Consider the following 23,348-nt stretch of genomic DNA (forward strand, 5'->3'; position numbering starts at 1 on the left):
ATGTCTGTCCGAGCTAAGTTGTGTCCGAGACATGGGTGTCCGATATAAAATATCCGATGTATGGGTGTCCGATGTATCAGCCTACACCACTTGAATACTTAAAACAGGTCTTTTATCTTCAGGTATGGACACGCCCTTTTGAGAATGAATTACTTTCTAGATAAAGGCAGCAAGGTTGCATCACCAACTCTTAGATGAACAGAAAATCTAGAAAAGCAGAAAATCTGAAAAAGCAAAAACCATTATTGTTCGTAATTAGATTCTAGCTTCATCCTTTCAATTTTATTTGTTTTTTATACACCAATCAATATTGAGATGTTTTAGATATTTAGTGAGAATAAATTAATTTTAAAACTAATGAAAACATAAACAATTTATTTTGATTCTAGTCCATTATCATGAAATTTAATTTTTTCATGGATTTATATATTAACTAAAAGAAACACAAAAAATAAAAAATGATCATAGGAAATATAAGTACAATCATAAAAACTCATAATTAATATTTTACTTTCGTTAAACAAAAAGTTGTCATAAAATACTTGTGTCATAGATGAATCTATCTTAGCATCATTGCTATCTTCCTAAGATAAATTGCAAGATTTAATAGAAATGTATTAGGTTATACCTAAATCAATTTCTATTACATCTTGCAATGTACAAAATAATAATATTAGTGTAACTGTCATAGTATAGTCTAAATATTCTATAAATTCACAAAAGACTGATAATAATCTACTTATGAACTGATAGTAATCTATCATGTCCACATTAACAAAAAGATGGTTCCCATGATAACAAATTAAGCATTGTCTTTAAGCTCGGCAAACTGCTTCCTACTCCCTTCACCAAATTGTAAATGAGAACTTTCAAGATTCAGCGCTATTGGATCTGCCTCATCTGCACTTTTGGAAATCATCAGCTTTAGTTTCTTTGTTGCATTGTTTCTTGCAGTAGGCTTTGAAACCAAATCAGCTAGGACTTTATCTTCATTGCTCATTTGCTCTATCTTAGCATTGTCAGCACTTCCAGATATATCTGATTTTGAAAGTTGTAATATATATGCATTAGAACATTAAATAAAAGCTCATGTAATTTCACTTAGGATATAATGTATCAAACATGTTCATACCTCTTAATTCAGTTATGCCTAATGATTTTCCACTTTGCTCTTCAACAATTTCTAAAACTTGACTAACTTCAGCATCATTTGAAGTATCTGTTTGTGTTAATGTGTTGATTTCTTTTGAAATAGTATCACAAACAGAAAGGATTGTGTATTTCCATCTTGTAATATCACGATATTCATGTTTAGATGCTTTAACTTGAATTAGAAGCTTATGACCACTGGATAATGTGGCAATTTTTTCAATATCTTTAACAGAATCCTAAAAAAAAGAAAGATTCACAAATGAAAAGTTATAAAAATATAGCTGAACAAATTGACTATATAGACAAACATACCGATGTGGGATAGAGAGTCAATATAAGTGTGTAGTCATGAGAACGGGACAAAGCTGTAAACAGCAGGCACAATTATCTCTGAATCTCCAGTCACTTCTTCCACAATGGTTCGACCATTTATAGTCCATTGCAAATTATTTTGAACAATCTGATATTGTCCACCAATTTCTTTAACCCAAGCATTAGAAATATAATAATTTTTCCCAATTATGAGTGTGTCTCGGAAGATGTGGATGTCTCCACCATATATTGTGGCCTGGATCTTATTACCCTGTATAAGAAAAACAAGAGACTTAAAATTGAGTTATATATGAAACAAATTATACAAAATAAATATATTATCAAAACAAACTTACTTCTTCATCAGCTAAGATTAACCTTTGATATTTGTTTGGACTTGATTTAGAAACTCGTGGCATTGCTTTCTCAATAATCACCACTTTTACTGTCCAACCTCTTTGTTGAGCTTGAATATCCTTGATTAGCTTTACTTCTCTAACCATTTTGCTATATTATATTTTAGAAAAATATAAAATGAAATCACTATGAATCAAATAAACCAAATTATAGATGACATAGTCATTGACTATGAGGAACACGGATGCTCTGGCAGTTGTTAGAGCTCTCAAAAAATGGATGTTTGAGATAATCTACGCAGACAAGCTAGTCCTTTTGTTAGCATAAATACATGTTGGTTTTTCATATATCAATATGTGATATTGGGTGAAGAACTGAAATATAAATCATATGCATGTGCACACAAAAGCAATGAAAAATGCAAAGATCCATGCTCAATGAAATTCATGAACTCACAAAAGAATTGAAATGCACGAGGAAATTAAGTAATAAGACAAAGGAATGGAAAAAATTAAAGTTACCAATTTTGTAGTGAATAACACAATTCTCATGTTCTTTATCGTCACTGATAAAGAGAGTAGGGGGAGAGAAAAGCGGAAAACAAAAAAAAAATAGAAAAGAAAAAAAGGCAATGGCATTTAAATACTGAAAACCAAAGAAATAGGCTTTAAAATATTATAAATCAAAATCTTTACTTACATGGTAAGGCAAAGTCTTTTCTGAAGTACAATAATGAAGTCCAGAATTTTGTATAAAGTACACCAACTTTATCCTTACCATACTGTAAGTCATCATAACCATAATGCATGCCATACCACAACCCCTAACACCTGTATGGCAAAATAAAAAAAAAAGCATAAAATGTGGATCTCACCAGTATGGCAACTGTTGAATAGTAAAAAAATAAAGAAAAGAAAAGCCAAAACGCACAAAAAGTAATCGTTTTGGAACCATTTTAAACAGTAAAACATGACCAAAACTTGGGAGCCCTTCTCGCTTATAGTATAGACTAATAGATATATATATATATATGTATGTATTTGTCAATCTTTATCTTGTATATATATATATATAAAAAATAATATTAAATTTAATAAAATATTCACTAAATTTATTTATGAGGTGATTAACAATATCTAATTAATTTATTTTTTAATTTATTTATTCATTTAAAAATTTAATTTTTTATATTTGAATTATATAAATATATTAAATAATAATAATAATTAAACACGTATTATTTGTACATAAATTTGATAAATATTCTAATATTTGATATATATATATATATATATATATATATATGTATATTGTAGCCGAACTATATAATTATATCTAAGTTAGAAATGGTGATAAAAAATCTGGTAGATGTTTGTCAATCTCTTCTGCTAATTTCTTTCTTTGGATGACCCTTTTTTTCTGGTCGTATATTTCTTGTTGCAGCTATATTATTCATGGAATATTAATGTTCTTAAGTTCAATTATTTTCTTAAATTATGTGTAATTTATTTACTTTAATTGTTGATTAGTGTATTTTAGTAGTAATTAAGATTTATTAAATACATCAACTAATTGAAAATATAAAAGAAGGAAAAAAATTAAAAATAAAAGCCAACACATGCAATTTCAAATTGTATTTCATTTTAAATTTACATTTTTTCCTCTAAATTTATAATTAATAAAGATATGTAATTACCACTGATTAATGCTAACAAACCATCATAATTTTGTGTTTCCTAATTAAAGACTGACCATTTACTTTTGTTCCTTCTATATGTGCTTTAGCTTAGCTTCAAAAGCCGACGATCACTTAATTCTGCAAATATTATAAATAATATATATAAAATAAATAAATTAATAAGGTTTCGTTCATGAAAACTATTGAAAAATGAATAAATAAATATATATACACCCGAACATGCGTGGATGATATATGTAAATATGTTCAACCCAAACAAAGTGTATGCAACATACATACATACAACAATTTTATGATGGCATTGCATCCACATTATAGTGAGAATTTGGCTTCGTTCAACCTTTTAAAGGTGCATATATCAATGGGTAAATAGAAATATTACCAGAAAAACAAAATTTAGTGGATAAATTTGATGACCCTGGCCCTATTCATGTGTGTGTGTTTTTGTGTTTTTGCATATTTCTAATTAACTTCCGAGTAGTTCATACAGATTAGAAAATTTTGATAGAGTTTTTACAAAATATATTAATATTTGTTTTGAAGATTCTTATTTCTTTGAACCATAATACCTTATATAAAAGTCGTTATATACATTCACTTACAATTAAGATGGTTAAATAAAAAATGTAATTGTATCGTAGCACTCAACTTGCAGGCATTAACTTTAAGCCCTAAAATTCCTCTGCGACAGTCGTCTTAATAATGATTAGTAGTGACGAATTTCAAATTTTAGATTCAAAATGTAGTGATAAAATCTCTCCTCCTCAATATATTAAAAAGAAGGGAAAAAAAAAAAAAAAAGCCTTAAGCCCTGAAAACAAACAACATTATTGAAACTATTATATTTCTTTTTTTCTTCTTCTGTTTTTCAGCTTGGTTAATACGAAACAATTATATTTGCTCTTTTTTTTTTTTTTTTTTTTTCTGAATGCAATATTTCCTATGAAGATCTAGTTTCAAAAATATATTTAACAACAGTTATACCTTTGAAATATGAGGGCTGTTGGTAAGAGGTTGTGGACTGGGATCATATCCCATTTATTATAATTTAGAAAATATTATAATCGTGAAAATGAAATAGTATATTAATATGTACTTATATATGATTTTTTTTAATAATTTATTTTTGTTTTCCAATAATACGAAAATGATCAAATTGTTCATTAAACGATATAATAAATGAAGTAACCTTCTAATTGGATTATTTTTTATTAATTAATTTATTTAAATGTTCTTTTATGCACGTTTAAAATATATAGAAATATGTCAATCAATATATTCAATACACTACTTGACTACGTCATTTAATAAATGTTCTAAGTAAACAATTTGATGTTTATAACGCTATATCATTATGGATTGAAATATCTCCTACCTGATAATTTCAGAAAAAAAAAAAAAAAAAAATCTCCTTCCTACTGAATTTTGTCATTAAACAAGTATTTAAATATCTCTTTTTCTGCCGGCTGAATCTTTCCATCAAACATTTTCACCAATCCAAGCAAATCAACCAACCGAATTTGACTTAATTTCCTTCTTCCCCCTAAAATAAGTTTTGAACAGGTCTCAACATACATATTTTCTGCAATCCCTGATTATGATCATGTGGTATTTTTTTATTGAATTTTTACCATTGGTAATGACAATTTTATATAAGAAAATTAAAAAAAAATTCAATATTAAAGTTAATCTCTCATCAAGATATTCCAATAGAAAAATTATAAGGACGTTCTGATAAAAAAACTATTAGAACATTTTGATTAAAAAAACCATAAAATCCTTTTAACATTAGTTTTTGGATTACTTTAAAGATTAAAATTTTTAAATATGTGTATGGTCGAAATGAGTTGAATGATATATTAAAATCCTAGGAAACTAAAATAAACCATGTCATAACTCATTTAATCTTAAATAATAATTTTATATTTAAAACTTTAAAATAATCCAAAAAAAACTAAAAAGTAAAGTTCTGATCGAAAAACTATTAAATTATGTTTGGCTTGCGATATTGCTATTTTATAAAATATAGAACAAATATTCCTTGGAATAGAATAGTTTTTTTTTATTTTTTTTATTTATATATTTTATGTTTTCTTGTTTCTATGAAATAGAATACCGAATTTCTATTATAGTGCTTGGTTGTGACTAGAGAATACTCAAATGGACCTATTATTGCCAATTTCTTTTTAAATAACTTTTAAATTTGATTAATGTTAAAATATTACATATTTTTATACACTCCAAATTATATTTAGTTATTCTAAAGACAAAATATACTTCTAAGGTGAATATTCCTTCATAAAAAATTGTCAAGGGTTTCCCATGTCTTATGTACCTCTAATGATTCTTCAACTGAGGAATGTTTCATTCTGGAATCTGTAAAGCTACTTCTACAAAGATTTACTGGGTTTCAATGTGTCTACCACTAGTAAATGCACTTCATATTTTATTATCAGGATCTATAGCTTGCATGAATTTCTTCAAAACTTGCATCTAATTCAGCTTACTAGTTTTAGCATTCTCGTTCACCCACCATTATTTCGCATAATAAGCAGCAATCCAAATGAGCGTGTATCGTTAGTATATAATGAGCTCATCTAGATTTAAAGAGAAACTGCGATTCGTGCATTCAAGTAGTGAGACAAATTTTAAACCAATAAACATTAAATTTACTGGTTTATATATTAAATTTTATGTGTAATGGGCATATAATAGCATTTTTATGCGATTGTAAACAACTTCCCTTCCCTACATATCATACCAGTACATAGTTTTATTTTTTCTAATCAATCAATTTGTCAAAATATTCATTGAAACTAAAAACCAAGCAATATGTCATTCCACTTGGTCGAAAATGAGCAAAAAGTAAACAAGATCGTAATAAGAGGGGAGGGGAAGGGGTGCAATATACAACTGTTATAAGCCAAAATAAAAAAATAAAAAAAAATCCTCTAGGTAGAATTTATTCGTTCAATTACGCAAACAAGGCAAATCATGCAAAAGGAAAATAAAATAAAATAAAAAGAGTTTACTTGACTCGAGGAAGATTAATTTGTTGAACCATTTGATAATCGTAGATTTCTAAATCAAATAAATCAAATCAATGAAGATGAAAGTCATAATATTTAAACAAAATCAATGAAATAGAGTAAAGTCAATTAAAAAGAAAGTTGAAGCTTTGAAAACTCAAAGTTGATCTTCACTTTACGTAAATTTTTTTTATTCCAAATATATTAAGATTATGTATTCCTATCAATTTTGTAAGGATTAATTATTTTTTAAATTTGAAGAATATTGGTTGCCTTGGAATAAATAAAAATCTTAACCAACTAAAATATGAATAACCTTTAAAGAATAACTGTTTCATTCGGTTTTCTATTCCCTCCTTACCAAAACATACTGATAAGAGAATGTCCATTGAATATCAAGCAGTCATGTTTTAATGTTATTCATAGTATCCAGTAAATTTTATTTATTTTATAGCCCAAAATTACTAGTAAAATAAATTCAATATGTCCATTCACAAAAGTCAGATTTTTTTATTTTATTTTAATATAAGATGAAAACAAATTGAGAAAATGACTTTTGGTGGATAAAGTCTTAGAAGCCAATGCACGTACTTTATGTGTCATCCATACAGGAGAGAAGAATAAAGATACGTGTATTTGTGCATGTGGCTCACTGAAGCAATTAGCCAAAAAATTCAAAGCTCATATTCAAGCACCGGTTCGCCTTTTTATGTTGGAGAAAGCGCGTAGGGCCTCTATTGACATTGACTTTCTATGGAAAACCACTCTGTGGAAAACACAAAACGGTTGACGGTTGACCAAGTTCAATTTGCAATTTTCAATCTTTGTTTATTACTAGTACTATTATTGCTTCCCTGATATTTTGGGTTTCAATCAAAGTGACGCAACGTCAAGGAAAAAAAAAAAAAAAAAAAAGACTAAAATAAAAACAAGATTAATATGTCAAATTTCACATTAAGATTATTATTTTTTTTTTTTAAAATAACTTTGCTCAATCCATAAAATTTTCAAATTATTGGGTTTCAATCAAGTCGCTTTAGTATTTTTTTTAAATTATTGAATTTCATTTTAGACTTTGCAAATCAATTTTTTAAATTGACATTTATTATTTTCAAAATATTTACATATTGGTCTAATTCGACTAAAATGGATGGAAACCGTTAAATTGGTAATGTGTGCAATCCATGTGACCTCCAAATCTGATTTTTTTAATTTAGTTTTAATATTTTTCTATTTAAAAAATTAAAAACTAAAAAAAAACAATATTTAAAAGAACTAAGAGTTCAAAAAAATACCAGATAATAAAAGAAAATTTCCAAAGGGACGAATAGAAAATACAATATATTCAAGAAAAAATTAAAAAGCCCAGTAAAAACATCATATGGTTAAAAAAAATTTTGAGAGCTTGAAACAAATCCTAGATGTTAAAAAAAGAAAACCTAAAACCCCCCAAAAAAATTACTAGACATTAAAAAAATTACTATTTTTTTGGCCTTTAAGATTTTTTTAATATCTTTTTTTTTTTTTGACAGTCGGAATTTTTTTAATCATTTAGTATTTTTGTAGGCTTTTGAAATTGTTTAAACATTTGGTATTTTTATAAGATTCTCGGAATTTTTTTAAACTTTTAGATTTTTTTGAACATATGGTATTTTTTTAGGGCTCTTAGAATTTTTTTTACTATTTGATATTTTTTAACATTTGATTTTTTTGGACTCTTAATTTTTTTTTTAATATTTAGTATTTTTTGGGCCTTTTAGAATTTTTTTTGAATATGTGGTATCACTCAGATTTTGTTTTTTAATGATTTGGTATTTTTTTTGGTACTTTTGAAATTATTAAAACATTTGATACTTTTATTATGTGTTCGGAATTTTTTTTGAATATTTGGTAAATTTTTATCATGCTTTGAATTTTTTTTTTCTATCTAGTATTGTTTTGGGCTTTTAGATTTTTTTTTTTTAAATATCTAGTATTGTTTTAGGCTGTTAAAATTTTTTTACTATCTAGTGTTTTTATTATGTTCTCAAAATATTTTTAGCACCTAATTTTTTCGAGAGCTTTATGATCTTGTTAAACATTTAGTATTTTTTTGGGGCTCTTATAATTTTTTTTTGAGTACTAGGTGTTTTTTTCAGGCACGCATTCAAAATTTTATTTAACCATGTGGAATTTTTTTTTTTTTTTGGGCTTTAGGATTTGTTTGTCAATACCTGGTGTTTTTTATTATGCCCTTGGAATTTATTTTTTGGACTTTCAAAATTTTTTTTAACATTTGATATTTTTTTTTTGAAGCTCCCACGTTTTTTTATAAATTTTTTAGGTGTTAAAATATAAAAATAAATTAAAAAATCAAATTTGAAGGTCAGATGCATTGCACATATTCCCAATTTTTGTTAATTTTAACTGAATTGGACTAATTTGTAAAGATTATAAAAAAAAAATTATCAATATGAGAAAATTGATTTTAAAAATCTCAAAACAAAATTCAATAATTTTAACGGGTGTTAAAAGTTCATTTATTTGAAAAATAAAAAAAAAATGATATAAATAACAACCAATACTTAACTATATGCAATTTTTTTTTTTTTTTCTCAATTGCAAAGCTTAATGGGTCCTCAACCGCGTCTCAGATAGTAATGATAATAATATAAAAACGGCCGGCCGAACCATCATTATTCATCAGGTGGTTTTTTTACCATATACATGATATTTTAATAAGAATCTCAATATATATATATATATATATATATATATATATGTATATATTTAATTTTGAAATAACAAGAATCTCAATATGAAATTGGGTTTGTTTTGTTATTTTATTATAGTCATATATCCTCCAATACAATTTGATTTTATTCTTTACTAGTTTTGTTAGAAAGTGTATAATATGTAACAGTTGCAATGGTTAGGATACTTTTTAACATTTTAAATAGAAGATAATTATATTTAATTATTTAAAAATACGAGTTTAAATGATGAAGTCAATTTATATTTAATTTCATAAAGTTAAAATATCTTCACAGATGAGTTAAGAATGGTTATACCATATCATTTTACATAATTTTTAATTACCACATGCAATATAAATATTTCAATAATTATGGCTCAATTAGTGAACTAGTTCAAAATAATAATAATAATAATAATTGTATGGTTGAGAGAGGTAAAAGTCAATATTAAATACCCTATAAAAAAATTGAAAAAAAAAAAGAAAGACAAATTTTAACGTTTTATTGAGCTGTCCACCATCCACATTTCCATATATATGTAATGATAACAACACAACAACAAATAAAAGACCCTGTTGGAGGAAGAAGATCATAAAATAGAAAGCAACAAGAAGAAGAAGAAGAAGAAGAAAAACCAAAATCTTCCACTTCCACAAGAAAGTAAAAAAAAAGAAAAAAAACCAACTTTCAAATAAAAGTGTAAACTTACAAACACCTACCATATGTCCCAGCTATGTTAGCAACCGGACGAAACCTGAGAGAAACAGAGACGAAACCTGAGAGAAACAGAGCTCTCCAACAACAAGACGAAATAAAATGTAAAATTCTCATCAAAAAGCCATATCTGTATTTATTTTATTTTATTTTATTTTTTTGGGTGTCTGTATTTGAAAAATCTTAGAATTTTATATAGGTACTAAATTTGATTGAGGAGTTGTACGGAATTTTTGATGCAGCCGCCATGGGATTTATCTCGTCTCTTTTGGCGTGTTTGGCGCACAGATGGGGACGTGGAAAACATGGCGGCTCAGAAAGTGGCGGTGGTGGTGGTGGTGGTGGTGGTGGAGTTGACCAAGCTGACGAAGGTGTTGACTTTTCTTGGAATCTGTTTTTCGAACTCCGTACTCTGCAAATCGCTACCAGTTTCTTCTCCGACCTTAACAAACTCGGTCACGGAGGTTTCGGTCCCGTTTATAAGGTTCGCCTCGTAATTTCCCACTTCATTTTGGGCATTTTTGTTTCGGTTTTTTAAAGATATGGTCTGGTTGATCTTTCTTGTCAGAACCTGAATCAATGATTTGTTATTATTATTATTATTATTATTTTAATTGCGCTATAGTTAAAGTGTCTGATGCAATGTCGTAGATTTTAGAGAGTGATTAAATAACTAGTATCGGCTCCGTCTGATGTCAGGGCATTGCCTCGTAGCTACTTGCTGATAACCGTTGATGTAGCTGACGACATTTGCACTAGATTTTGACATCATAAGAGTTTGGTTTTGGATATATATAGTATTTTTTATATTTTATAAAAAATATTAGCTTATGATATGGTATGGTTGGTGTGAGCATTGAGCACCGAGTCTTGTAACTTTAACAGAGTTTATGATCACTTAATTCTAGCACCATTTCTTTGTTTCTTTCTTCTTCTTTTTGTTAGAAAAATAACTGGCTGGTAAATAAAATTGATAAACAAGTTGGTGTTTGTAGTATTTTGATAATAAAAATATACCTTAATGTTATTATTATTATTGTTGTTGTTTTTCACATCTAAATGCGAAATAATCAGAAACCCTCCTCCCCCCAAAAAAAAATAAATAAATAAATAAAACACTATGACCATGTATAATAAAAAATGAACCGTTCTATAAAATGATTGAATGTGAATAAAACACTACATCTACCGACACTCTTAAAAGTTGCTTGATCTTTTGTTAGATATGATTATGGCAAGCTTCTTGGTCTTGATGTTTTATTTGGCTTTTGGTATGGACATGGTCCGATGCAGAGATTTTGGACAGGTAGACTTGTATCTTATTAGGAAATGGAACCCCTTTTATCCTGGAAGTTGTCTTGAACATAGTCTCATAGTGATTCAGATCTTCCTTCTCTGATTTCACATGTCAGTTGTTTTAGGGGAGAAAGAACTCTACCCCTTTGTTAATTAAGACACAAGACAAAAGCCAAAAAACCAACTTAGCTTGGAGGAAGTGTGAATTTTAGAATATCACCTTGTTTACGCTAATGCTGTTATCAATGTCTAAAATGACCATCTGGAGTCTCAGCTGTTTTTCCAGATGGTAATGATATGAAATGAAAGCCTTTTACCAGAAACATAAAGCATAAATTAAATTTAATACCCAGATGACATGTGCTAATTAAATACCACAATCTTTTTATTTTCCATCTTCATTAATACATTACATGCTATGCCAGTTTGCTATAGTTTGTTACTTTCACATTTCAAATACATTATGCCAATTGTATGCAGGGGTTGATGCCAAATGGTCAAGAAATAGCAGTGAAGACGCTATCAGTAGATTCACGGCAGGGAGTGAGAGAATTCACCAATGAGGTGAAGCTGTTACTGAAAATTCAGCACAAGAATCTTGTAACTCTACTTGGTTGTTGTGTGGAAGGACCTGAGAAGATGCTAGTTTATGAGTACTTGCCCAACAAAAGCCTCGATTATTTCCTATTTGGTAATTTTTTTTTTTTTTTTTTTTTTTCATTTTGGGGATTTTGTTGATTCTTGTTTGCTGCTGATTAAATTTTATAAATTGTTCATTGGATAAGATCATTTAGTTAAACTGGGAGTTGTGGGGTTTTGGCAAACATGGTTTTACAATCTGGACTAATAGCTAAAATGGTGAAACCATTTCAGATAAAGAGAAGTCTGCCTCACTGGATTGGACTACAAGATTTCGCATAATTACAGGTGTGGCTAGAGCTCTTCTCTACTTGCATGAAGAGGCTCCCACAAGGATCATTCATAGAGACATTAAAGCCAGTAATATATTATTAGATGCAAAGCTGAATCCAAAAATCTCAGATTTTGGCTTGGCAAGACTCTTTCCTGGTGACGACACCCATTTGAATACATTCAAGATTTCTGGTACTTAGTGAGTGATTTCGTCATCTCACATATCTTGATCTTGCTTTTATATAATAATTCATACTATTCCAAATGGTATTAGTTGAATTTTTGTTTATAACTTTTAGATACGTTGTTTGTTAGTGTTCTTATTGTTGCCATGAGGAGCAATAGGAAAATGAAGTTATGCAACACCAGAAAAAAAAGAAAATAACCAAACTGTTTCATTAAATGCAGTGGTTACATGGCCCCTGAATACGCAATGCGTGGATATTTATCTGTTAAGACAGATGTTTTCAGTTATGGAGTCTTGGTGTTGGAGATTGTTAGTGGAAGAAAGAACCAAGATAAGCAGCTTGGGGTAGAAAAGGCAGACCTCTTGAGTTATGTAAGTTACTTCTTTTGACAGTTCTGAAGCAACTTTCATAAAAAATTCTATTTATGAACCTTAAGAAAGATTGAAGGTTTTATTATTGCTCATTCTTTTTGAATGGTTAGAGAGCTAGATTATAAATAAGAGGATGTTGATTGGTTTCTGAATGATTGTTGCTTATTGGGTCCTCTGTTTGTTTAAGAATGACGAAAGTAATTGTTTCTAATCACATTGAACTTGTTGCCTATTACTGTACGGTAACCTTGATTTCCATCTTGTTTATTGCTTTGTTACTATTAAAGCAAGAAAGAGAGAAATGGAAGAATTCTATGCTCTCAATTGGTTAATATGAGGGATTGAATAAAAAATATTTGAGGAAAGTGTACAGACTTGACGAAACTATAGGGAAACTATATTGCTAACAATTGCTATTGTAAATCCAAATAACTTCTAACAGCTCATGTTTTCGTCCAATATTGGATCACTTGTTTCCCAACTGTAATCTTCTTGCAGCTCATGTTCAATCAGAGATGCTCACTTCTTTTGGCAACTGTTATCTTTCTTCAAGCAGTTGTGTGTTTTTCTTTGCTTTAGAAAACCCACAGAAAATGGTTGCTCACCTGATTGTTTGCTTCTGCTACACACTGTAATCTCCATTTAGGTGTTGCAAATGGCCTATGACAATGCACTTCATTCAAGTTCTTAGCTAGTTTTCTTCCTTGGCAAGAAATGCATTTTTGTTAACCATAAATTTTCTTTCCACTTTTAGAGAGATTTGGTTGCTTGGAACCGAACCTGCATTTCACATACCAACTCTGATTCATAGCAGACACTGATGAATGCATTAATCCTTATTGATGATATTTCTTAATCAACTTAATGTTAAATCTTATTTTTGCAGTCATGGAAGCTATATCAAGGAGGGAGAGCAATGGAATTGGTCGACCCTACCCTGACCAAATGCAATCGCGACGAGGCAGCTATGTGCATTCAGCTTGGATTGTTATGTTGTCAATCCATAGTATCAGATAGGCCGGACATGAACTCCATTCATCTAATGCTTTCCAGCGACTCATTTACTTTGCCGAGACCAGGAAAACCCGGAATTCAAGGCCGTACGGGGCGGTGGACGACTACCACTACTTCGGCTTTCACTAGCACTAATGCCAGTACCGCTTACACTGGTAACACAAAAGCTTCTGCTGGTAGTAGTTTTGTTGAGGACTATTCCAGAAATTCTATATCTTTTTCTTCTATTGATGAAGGTAGATGACCTTTGAGTTGTATAGTGTGGTTAGCTCTATTTATGGTATATATTAAATTTTGTTTTTCTTTTTATGTGTTGATTGGTTCTTTCTATGTCTTGTTCATTCTTCTATATGTTATTTTATGGTCAGGGGCAAGAGTTTATCAATTTATTTTTACAAATGAAATCATTTTTTTTCTGGCAGAGCAATAAGAAAAATAATATTTATCATGTCAAGCTGTCAATTTCTTTCATAACAAATGGCAATATTTAGGTGACAACGATATCATTGATTGCTTTGAATTAATTACTTTGAAAACTTGTTCTGTCTATATGACATGGCTGATGGTATTGCAAAAGATAAAATGTAGTTGTTAATTACCAGTAAAAAGGGTTAGCAATTCTCAATTAAAATTTTGACTATTGTGAAAGCTATCATAAAAGAAAGAATTATATCGCTGGAGCAATATGGACCACCAATTTAATATCTATTTAGAACATAATAATAACAATAAGAGAAATTACATTTGTGTAATAATGTTAGTCAATAGTCAATAATTTAGAAAAAAATAATAATAATAAAAGAAATTATTTTTGTGTAGTATAGTTAGTCAATAGTCAATGCGTGTTGGACAGACACTGACTTATAAACGTGAAACGGTAAAAGTGGGTCAACAAAATGTAGAAACAAGACAAAGATAAGAGCAACAGACGAGACAGAGACCAAGACATGGGAGCTTAATAAAAATAAATAAATAAAATAAATAAAAAGCTATTTAACCATTATATTTGAGTTTGAATTTTGATAAAATTTTGTTATTGTTTCGAAAAGTTTTATACAATAATATTATATAGCACAGGATTCCAATTCAGTGTCTATAATACTAACTGAGGCATTTTTTATTAAAAGAGAGAGAGAGAGAGAGAGAGGGGTGCTCACATATTTAATGAAATTTTAACATTTTTCTTGGAAAAGTGGCCCATGAATTTAGCAAAGTTTAAATTTAGTGAAAACTTTATAAAATTAAATAAATAAAACTGTGGACCCCAAGAAGAGAGGAAAGAGGGCTAGACAGAAGTCTAATATTGACCAAAACAACCAGCATACTCTTTTCCTACAGTTACTATTATTTATTTATTTACTTGGGTAAATTTCTTATTGGCCAAGGAAAAATCTATAACAGTTATTTTTTAAATAATATTTAAAGTTTTGACCTTCAAAATGAAACAAACCTCTATTAACTTTATCTTTTAAAAAAAAAAAAAAAAGCACTCTTTTAACTTAAATGATGGCTAAAATAAAATATAACTTTTACTAACATTTAAAGATATTATTTTAATATATATATATATATATATAAAGTTTACAAACGCTGTCGAAGTCTTTGCTTAAACGTTAAATCCAAGTCAATGGGGGGAAAAAAAAAACACAATCTGTAAAAATCCATTTCTTAAAATAAATAGATAAAAACTTTATGGGTCAAAACAAAAATAAATAAATAAACATTTAAAAAAAAAATGAATAAAGCAAATCTAACCTCCATTTTACACAGTTTTTAGTAATTGAACACTTTCTGCTTTGTATTTCCACTAGTTCATTTCTTTGGCTCACCACTCTCTATGAAGAGAAAGAGTTTTTACCTCTCTCTCTCTCTCTCTCTAGCTGTATCTCTGCTCTGTGATTCTATTTATAAGATCCAACAAAAGAGCCAGTGAACATCTCCACCGAAAGATAGCTTCAAAGTTTTCCCATTTCTCGGGTTTAAAACCAAGAGAAAACAGATGAAGCCCAATTGGGAGCTCAAGAACTGCTGCAACCATGAACAACAGGTGTTTCTTATCACAGTCTCAGTGTGCACTGTTGTTATACTAGCGGTAAAAAGATATCCCTTTACTTCTTCCTTTCCTATCCTATACTGGGTTGCTTTTACCATATGATTTACTACTGTGCATCAATGGGATCACATCCCATTTCATTCGGTTCAGAGTTGTAGTTCAACTTTTACCCGTTCGCATGAAGTTTTTAGAACATTGTTTTGATCTGGGTATATTGCCCTTTAATCAAATTTCTTGAGGTTACTTATGCATGAAGCTCAGTTCTATTGAATGCATTTTGGTTGCATAAAATGGGAGTCCTTTTACTAAAATACAAATGGGTTTTTATCAATGCCATTAATTTTCTTGGTTTCCATTTCAAGTTTCTTCCTTAATTGGAGTTGTATGAATTTAGTGTTGGTTTTGACCCTAAAAGAGGTATCAGTTATTTTGGCTTTGGAATAAAACTTTTTAACACTAGAAAGTCTCATTCCTTTTCTTCTCCCCGCCCCCACCAGCTCATTTTCTTCTCTCTTAAGGAGCCCCTTTTTCCCGAACAAGGTCTATCATTTGGGTTATTTCCTATTGCTTTCTCTAATGTAAAGTGGCGTTTGATATCTAATTCATGAAACTTCTAGACAAAAGTTATCAAACTAAAGTGTTTTAAAAACGTGGGACATCTTTCTTTTTTTTTTTTTTTTTGGTTCCTTGTTTAACTCTTCAAGATATATGTGGTTAAAGAAGACGTAAAATTAGAACCAAAAAAAAGTCATGAAATGCAGAGTTCTAGATGTTGAACTTTATATGTGCAGCTGTTCTAAATGTGGTATGCATTATAGGAATTTTATGACAGGCAATAAAATTTTTTCAAGCATTAATTAATTTTTCTTATGGACTTGCAGTCTTTGTGATGTTATGCATTGTCAATCATTCTTTGATTCTTGCAGCTTTGGCGGACAATATTGCTGAGGCCATTCAAACTTGTCACTGTGTTTCTTCATGAGGCAAGCCATGCTATTGCCTGTAAACTGACATGTGGCAAAGTAAGAAATTCTTTTCTTTCTTCATTCTTTCATATGAAAATCATACATCAGAAAACTGCAGCAGAATGTTAGGATCCCTCCACGTAATATTATTTATATGATTTACTTATTTCTCTTACCCTATATTAACTAATATTAAGACTGCATTTGTTATCGGTTATGACCACTGCAAAGTCCAAAAGCACTTATCATTTGAGCGAGGAATGCTGAGGCATATGGTGGTGATTCCACAATTGGAAACTTTTATATGGTCTTCTATTAAATCTGTATTGATATATGCTATTATATAGGTGGAAGGAATTCAGGTTCATGGAGATGAAGGTGGAACCACACAAACGCGTGGTGGCATATACTGGATAATCTTGCCAGCTGGATGTATCTTCTCTTTTATACTTAAAAACTTTCATGTGTCCTGTTATTTGTTATCCATGGCTTTGTAAATAAGGGCACCGAATAGCATAAGTGTCCGAATGTTTTAACTGGTGTGAATAGTTTTTATTCATGATCTAACATGATGCATGATCTTGCTGCTTTAATGTTTTACAATCTTTGGTTTGAAATATTTGTTTCTTGGTTTAGTTCCCAGAAGTTTTGGTTTCACCATCATCTCATTCTCATCTATTCTTGACCAGACCTTGGTTCGTCCCTGTGGGGGATGCTCTTGATACTCGCGTCCACAAATCTTCTTACTGCAAGAATAGCTGCTGGATGTTTTCTTGCTGCCCTAATAATTGTACTTTTTGTAGCAGAAAATGTAAGTTCTAGAAAAAATACTTTTAGCTTGTTATCACAATTAGCTGGAGGTCTTAAATTTCACTCTTGAAGCATTTTGGATTGTAACTTTTCCATTCATGAATCCCTGACATGATTCATTAATTTGCCTTTTAGAAAAAAGAAAGGTCAGTTCTATGATATCTGAAATGAAATAAAGATAATAAATTAATGCCAATTAATTACTTAAATATCTTTCCCATCATACTATCCTTACCCAATTACTCTGCTGTCTTTATACTCGATAATGTACAGTGGACACTTCGAGGACTTTGTATAGGTATGTATTCAATATTTTAGTGAATAATTGCCTTTAAAGGATGCAAAATAACCCTTCAAATTCTTTTTTATGTTTGAACGACCAGGATTCATTGTTTTCCTTGGTGTAACATGGGTTCTGCAAGAAACAACAAAATTTCGTATACTTCGATACATCATTCTGTTTATCGGTAATAATGCATCAAATTTTTGCTTGACAAAAGACTATCATCCGTTGTCTGAAATAGGAAATAAGCACTACTAACTGTATTCTATGAAATTGCAGGTATAATGAACAGCTTGTTTTCAGTTTATGGTATGGCTTTGGGATAAGATCTCATAGTCTAAGCATCAAAGTAACTTTCTGCTTATGCAATATATGTCTTATACGGTGTGGTATGTTGCAGACATTTATGATGATCTTATATCCCGTAGAGTTCACTCTAGTGATGCTGAGAAATTTGCTGAAGTTTGTCCTTGCCCTTGTAACGGTGTTGGATGGGGAGTCATTTGGTGAGCTTCTTATTACATAGAAGATTTCTGTGTGAGGTTTTGCATTTTTATTTTTATTTTTCCTTTTTTTATTACTTCAAACCAATATGTTTACTGCAGTTTTGTGGTTGCACCTCATAATTGTCTACAACTTTACATGTAGGGGTCTAATATCATTCTTGTTTCTTTGTGGCGCCATGTACCTTGCTCTTGTGATATTGTCTTGAGGTAAACTGTCTCCTTCTGTTCTGTCTCTTTTACTGTTAAGTTTTAGCAGTCTATTATTTAGAAACTCACTTTCAAAGGAAAATTAATGGATTGCATGGAAACATTTAAACTCCCCATGAATGCCCTAAATGATTGTTTGCAAGTTTGTATTCTATAATGTGCTAATCGTATAGTTGGTAAAAAGTAACAGAAATAAGATGATTGCTAGAAAGAGAGTTAAGGCCCAAAGTTATGATGGAAATAAATAATAATAATAATAAATTATGACACTTTAAATCTCCTAATTTACAATTTATGAGTCCTAATAATAATTTGAGAAACTCAAAAGAACTATAGATTCATGTGATGTTTAGGAAACTATACGTATAATTTCATTGAATTCCTCCTTTATTATGAAATGGCGGAACTTTGTTGAGACATTTCTACTGCCTCAGAGAATGGTTTTATGCATTTAAGTGAAACTCAAGTCAAAGGGAATATCTGATGTGTATTGTATTTGATCATTATTGCTGTATGTCTGCTTCATACATGCTTTTTGTCACTCTTTTCTGAATTTAACATGCAGGATTTTGGTGCAAAAAAGTTTAATTGCTTAGGAGATCCAGAGAGGTTTATCAAGGTTAGGAGCAGAATATCTGAGGAACTCTATCTCATTATTTACTGAGTAGATGTCAGATCAAGCTAACTACAGTAATTGATTCTTTCTCCCATATTTGAGTCCATATACTTGATTTATGGCAATCGATGAAATGAAATCAGGTTTAGCGACTTTTATACCTTTCAGTATGAATTTATGCTGTGGCTGGAACATTTAGAAAATAGTTTCTATAAAGTTATTCAAACAGATTTAGATCTTGAGCTATTTTCCAATTATGTCCTTCAATGTAAAAAGACATTGGATATTTTGATCTTTATAAGTTTAATTAAAACTGTACAAAGAATTAGCCCTAGTTTTGGGGTCAATCACACATCTCTGAAGTATCTTTAACTCACAAACTAACAGCGACTTGGATATGGGTGTGAATAGCAAAATCATCTAGAACTCACAAACTTACAACTTGTATATCATATGGGTGTGAATAGCAAATCCAACTGAATCATGATGATGAATCACACATCTTCCGTAGCGTATAATTAGAATTATGATACGGCAGGCTTTCTATTTTTTGGGGGCCTGAAAATGATACCGCATGTTGGTGGTTGGCGGTGCCATTTGTGCCATGATAATCAGTCATTTATCAAAATGGGTTTGCACTTTTGAAGTAATTAATAATTTGAGACAATTCTGATTTCTTTATATTCAAATAGTATTTAAAAATGCAAAAATATGCCATTATCCTGTCCTACTTTGGCCACCCGAACCGATTTACAAAATATATTTTACTGTCACACTCCTTTGGAATAAAAACAAATGAATGACATTCAGAGAGAAAATCAATTGCTTGAAGACCCAAAGATGATCAAAACAATGACTGTCAAAGGTTACAAATATTACTGATAATGGACTTTGATTCAATTATTACCGGCACGCAGAGCCAAACACCTGATGTTACTTAACAAAAACGTTAAACCTCGTTATCTGTTTTTCAAAAAGCATTCAAGGAAAACAAAATTTAATGAGAAAAACATCAAGGTGCATGCCTGATTCTATAGTCCTACTTTCTTAGGAGTTGAGCTGGTTTAAAGGATCACATAAGCTTAGGTAAAATAGTATACCGAACACACAATACCAAGAACTTTAAAACACCAACGGAAAGAAAAAGTATATACCAAGAAAGACTCAAACACATAGTGCTACAGAGGTAAGTACCAGAAGTAGGAGTAAAATTGCTATAAGGTTCTTACACCACCTAACTAAATTGCTTACAGTCACAAACAAATGTCCAGATACTTTGCAAAAAAGAGTTTGTTTTGGTTGAAGATATTAAATTATTCAACTAAATCATTCATCTTTTGCCAAGAGAGAGAAGATAAAACCAAATAGACGTGTATGCCTAATGACTGAAACTAAAGTGGCTTCAACACTCGAATTGAGAGGACAAAATTATTTCCAAAATATAAAAACTCTACTTCAAGCAATAACATGAACATTTGGTACAGCCAGAAAAAGAGAACAAAATCCATCACAAAACATTCTCTAATAAGTCCTCCAAACCAAAATTTCAGTGTATATCAACTAAATTGAAGTTCCTTAAGAGGGATGCATAGGGAAAGAAGGAGAGGATTTAGGAATTGTCATCACACCAAATATTTCTAAGCATCATTTATTGGGTACTCAAACACAACATCCTTGCCTGTAAGCTTCCGATAAACTGCAGCGAAACTCTCCAGTTTGTACTCAGTGTTGTTTTGTTCCTTAGGGTCCAAGAAAACCTACAAGCATAAAGGATAAAATCAGGTATTTATTATCTTGAAAAAAACTTTTAAAATAAATCAAATTGACAAAAAAATGTTATTCTTTTTGGCCAGACTGCATATCAAATAGCACCCCAACTAGACATTGGATTAGTCTCATCATTTACAAATATTTAACGAATACAACAAAATTAACCATAAGCATCCTTAGCGACTCAATTAGGAACCTTTTATCCTATACTACATGTCACAGGAGGATGTTAGACTAACATTATACTTTTTCATGCAATGCATAAATGATCACATTAATTTGACCAGTAAATAATAGAATATGGCATATAATGATGGGGATTTTTCTAGTTTGAAAGGCAAAATGGAAACATGAGATAGTTTTAAGAGACAGTATACCAACATAATGTTTGGCCAGGTAATTCATTGACTACCTATACGCTTTTATAACAAATACTTTAAGATATGTATATTATACATATGCATTTGCACAATCAGTTGACACATTATCTGTGCATTTTTCAAGATCAAAATACAATAGTCATGCATGTTTGCTTTTTCAGTTTGACAATTAAAAAGTTTACCTTCAATATCTTAGAACCATCAATTCTATATCTGATCCGCTTCCCAACAATCTCAGCAGGCAATACAATATCCTCAAGCACTGCCTCATGAACAGCAGTGAGTGTACGGGTGCGTGGCCGTTGAGCGGCAGAACCTTTCTTTGGAGGCCTCAAGATCCTTCGGGTGGCAATAAGGATAACATCCTATAACATAATCCAAAAAATATAAACATCATATGCCTTACATAAAACACCAAAACTACAAGTGAACCAACATATATATATATATATATATCAATCACCTTCCCACTGAACTTCTTCTCAAGCTCTCTCACAAGCCTAACATGGATCTTACGGAAAGCTTTTCTCAATCTATAGGGGACATGGATCACAACAGCTTTTCGGCTGCCAGAGACATCAACTTGACTGCAAGAAAGAGAGATTAATACCATTCACATCATTCAACAAGCCATTATAGCAATGTCAAGTACATGCATCCAGCCTTACTTACACTGCAGAATTTATATACAGATCCTTCAGGTCACTTTTCAACTCTTGGTTGGTATTTTCCAAATCAAATATTGCCTACATGGATGGTAAATCAATAACTTATTCAAATCTAACACAATTATGTAAGCTAAGAAGCACAGTTAACATGCACTTTACCTGGGCAACTGACTCCTCAAATTCAGTTGGTTCAGCCTCCTTATCCTTGTGAATCTTCTTTCTTGAGGTATACATGTTTAGAAGCCTGGATTATTAAAAAGCATGTAAGATACTAAAATACACAAGGAGACTTAGAACAGTAATAACATGGACAAAAATAAATAAAAAACCATTAGGATATACTGCATTCCTCCTGTATATAACAAATATCAGAGTACTGCAGCATGTAGAAAATAACACAAACAGGGAAATGAAGCAAAACAATATATTAATCATAGCACTAAGAACCATTTTACGGGATATGTAAAAATAAAAATATCGAATGCAGTTGCATTACACTAACAATCACACATCCACGAACTCCCTATTTGGTCATTGACATATATCATAAAAAAGGACACACAGATGGAACAGGACACAAACCCAACATTATGTTCAAACAAATGAATAAATAGCACTTCCTTTCCTTTAATCCAATTACTATTTTATGACAATGGAAAATATCAAAATAGAGGCTCTGACTATAAACGTTATCAAGGTAAACACTTCACAAAATACTGGCCCCAAATGCGTTCGCGTATTAAATTGTTAAGCATTGTAGAAACTCTAAAAATTAGAAACAAAATGGCCCAAAAAAAAAAAAAGTAACAGTTTCCATCTTGCAAACCAATGAAACAAAACAAAAAGTACACTAATCTTAGTACAGCGAAGCCAATCGCAAAACCATAATAAAAAATAAAAATTTCATATATTAAATTTTCCGGCAATTTTTCTACGATTTTCCTAGAATGCAACAAAGAAACCCATGAAAAAAAAAATCATAAAATTCAGCTTTTCCGAGCAAAATCAAATAATGAAGCCACTTTTGCTACAGAATAAAACCCAGGCAAACCAAAAGATCGGATTTTTAGACACTTTTGCATGAAAAACACAGAAGTATATTATTTGATATGTTATGAGTTGAATGAAAGAAGAAAAGGGTTTTGGGCGGACCTGAAGGAGAGAACCAAGGCTCGAGCTCAAGAGAGATCTGCTGAGACTGTGTGTGACTGAAAACCCTAAAAACTTGCTGTTAGGCAGAGACAGAGAACATTAGGGTTTGGGATAGAAAAATGGGTTAAATCGAAAACATGGACGACTCAGATGGTTCCA

At 30.4% G+C, this 23,348-nt stretch overlaps 5 protein-coding genes across 10 annotated transcripts; 2 read left to right on the plus strand and 3 right to left on the minus strand.

Moving 5' to 3' along the window:
- Positions 1-622: 622 nt before the first annotated feature.
- LOC132799375 (uncharacterized) lies at positions 623-1,462 on the minus strand. Its single transcript, XM_060815005.1, has 3 exons — positions 1,435-1,462; positions 1,133-1,375; positions 623-1,038 (listed from the first exon to the last, which is right to left on the minus strand). The coding sequence occupies exons 1-3, from the start codon at positions 1,460-1,462 to the stop codon at positions 803-805; spliced, it is 507 nt and encodes a 168-aa protein (XP_060670988.1). The 3' UTR covers positions 623-802.
- A 4-nt stretch (positions 1,463-1,466) lies between these two features.
- On the minus strand, positions 1,467-2,415 carry LOC132800824 (replication protein A 70 kDa DNA-binding subunit B-like). Its single transcript, XM_060815131.1, has 3 exons — positions 2,343-2,415; positions 1,821-1,971; positions 1,467-1,735 (listed from the first exon to the last, which is right to left on the minus strand). Exons 2-3 carry the CDS (start codon positions 1,965-1,967, stop codon positions 1,499-1,501), a joined length of 384 nt encoding a protein of 127 aa, XP_060671114.1. The 5' UTR covers positions 1,968-1,971; positions 2,343-2,415; the 3' UTR covers positions 1,467-1,498.
- Positions 2,416-9,847: 7,432 nt separating this feature from the next.
- Positions 9,848-14,088, plus strand: LOC107418803 (cysteine-rich receptor-like protein kinase 44). 3 transcript variants are annotated; one of them, XM_025074318.3, is made up of 6 exons: positions 9,848-10,102; positions 10,186-10,482; positions 11,775-11,985; positions 12,168-12,405; positions 12,615-12,765; positions 13,652-14,088. In XM_025074318.3, the coding sequence occupies exons 2-6, from the start codon at positions 10,246-10,248 to the stop codon at positions 14,021-14,023; spliced, it is 1,209 nt and encodes a 402-aa protein (XP_024930086.3). In that variant the 5' UTR covers positions 9,848-10,102; positions 10,186-10,245; the 3' UTR covers positions 14,024-14,088. The 3 variants fall into 3 exon arrangements, with proteins under 3 accessions (XP_024930086.3, XP_015882984.3, XP_015882985.3); XM_016027498.4 differs by having other exon boundaries at positions 10,241-10,482; XM_016027499.4 differs by having other exon boundaries at positions 9,849-10,102; positions 10,198-10,482.
- A 1,372-nt stretch (positions 14,089-15,460) lies between these two features.
- On the plus strand, positions 15,461-19,566 carry LOC107418791 (uncharacterized). 4 transcript variants are annotated; one of them, XR_007240939.2, is made up of 10 exons: positions 15,461-15,871; positions 16,759-16,854; positions 17,145-17,229; positions 17,487-17,608; positions 17,881-17,905; positions 17,991-18,074; positions 18,170-18,199; positions 18,291-18,396; positions 18,496-18,603; positions 19,169-19,566. XR_007240939.2 is itself a non-coding variant. In XM_060814413.1 (10 exons), the coding sequence occupies exons 1-9, from the start codon at positions 15,779-15,781 to the stop codon at positions 18,600-18,602; spliced, it is 660 nt and encodes a 219-aa protein (XP_060670396.1). In that variant the 5' UTR covers positions 15,463-15,778; the 3' UTR covers position 18,603; positions 19,169-19,566. The 4 variants fall into 4 exon arrangements, 3 of the variants coding, with proteins under 3 accessions (XP_060670396.1, XP_015882973.2, XP_048329528.1); XM_060814413.1 differs by having other exon boundaries at positions 15,463-15,826; positions 18,539-18,603; XM_016027487.4 differs by having other exon boundaries at positions 15,477-15,871; positions 18,539-18,603.
- A 1,081-nt stretch (positions 19,567-20,647) lies between these two features.
- On the minus strand, positions 20,648-23,348 carry LOC107418788 (small ribosomal subunit protein eS7). The gene is made up of 6 exons (XM_016027484.4): positions 23,190-23,348; positions 22,197-22,281; positions 22,042-22,115; positions 21,833-21,956; positions 21,552-21,734; positions 20,648-20,976 (listed from the first exon to the last, which is right to left on the minus strand). The coding sequence occupies exons 2-6, from the start codon at positions 22,269-22,271 to the stop codon at positions 20,857-20,859; spliced, it is 576 nt and encodes a 191-aa protein (XP_015882970.2). The 5' UTR covers positions 22,272-22,281; positions 23,190-23,348; the 3' UTR covers positions 20,648-20,856.

Source organism: Ziziphus jujuba, chromosome 2 (assembly GCF_031755915.1).
Source record: "Ziziphus jujuba cultivar Dongzao chromosome 2, ASM3175591v1".
In the NCBI taxonomy this organism is placed as follows: domain Eukaryota; kingdom Viridiplantae; phylum Streptophyta; class Magnoliopsida; order Rosales; family Rhamnaceae; genus Ziziphus; species Ziziphus jujuba.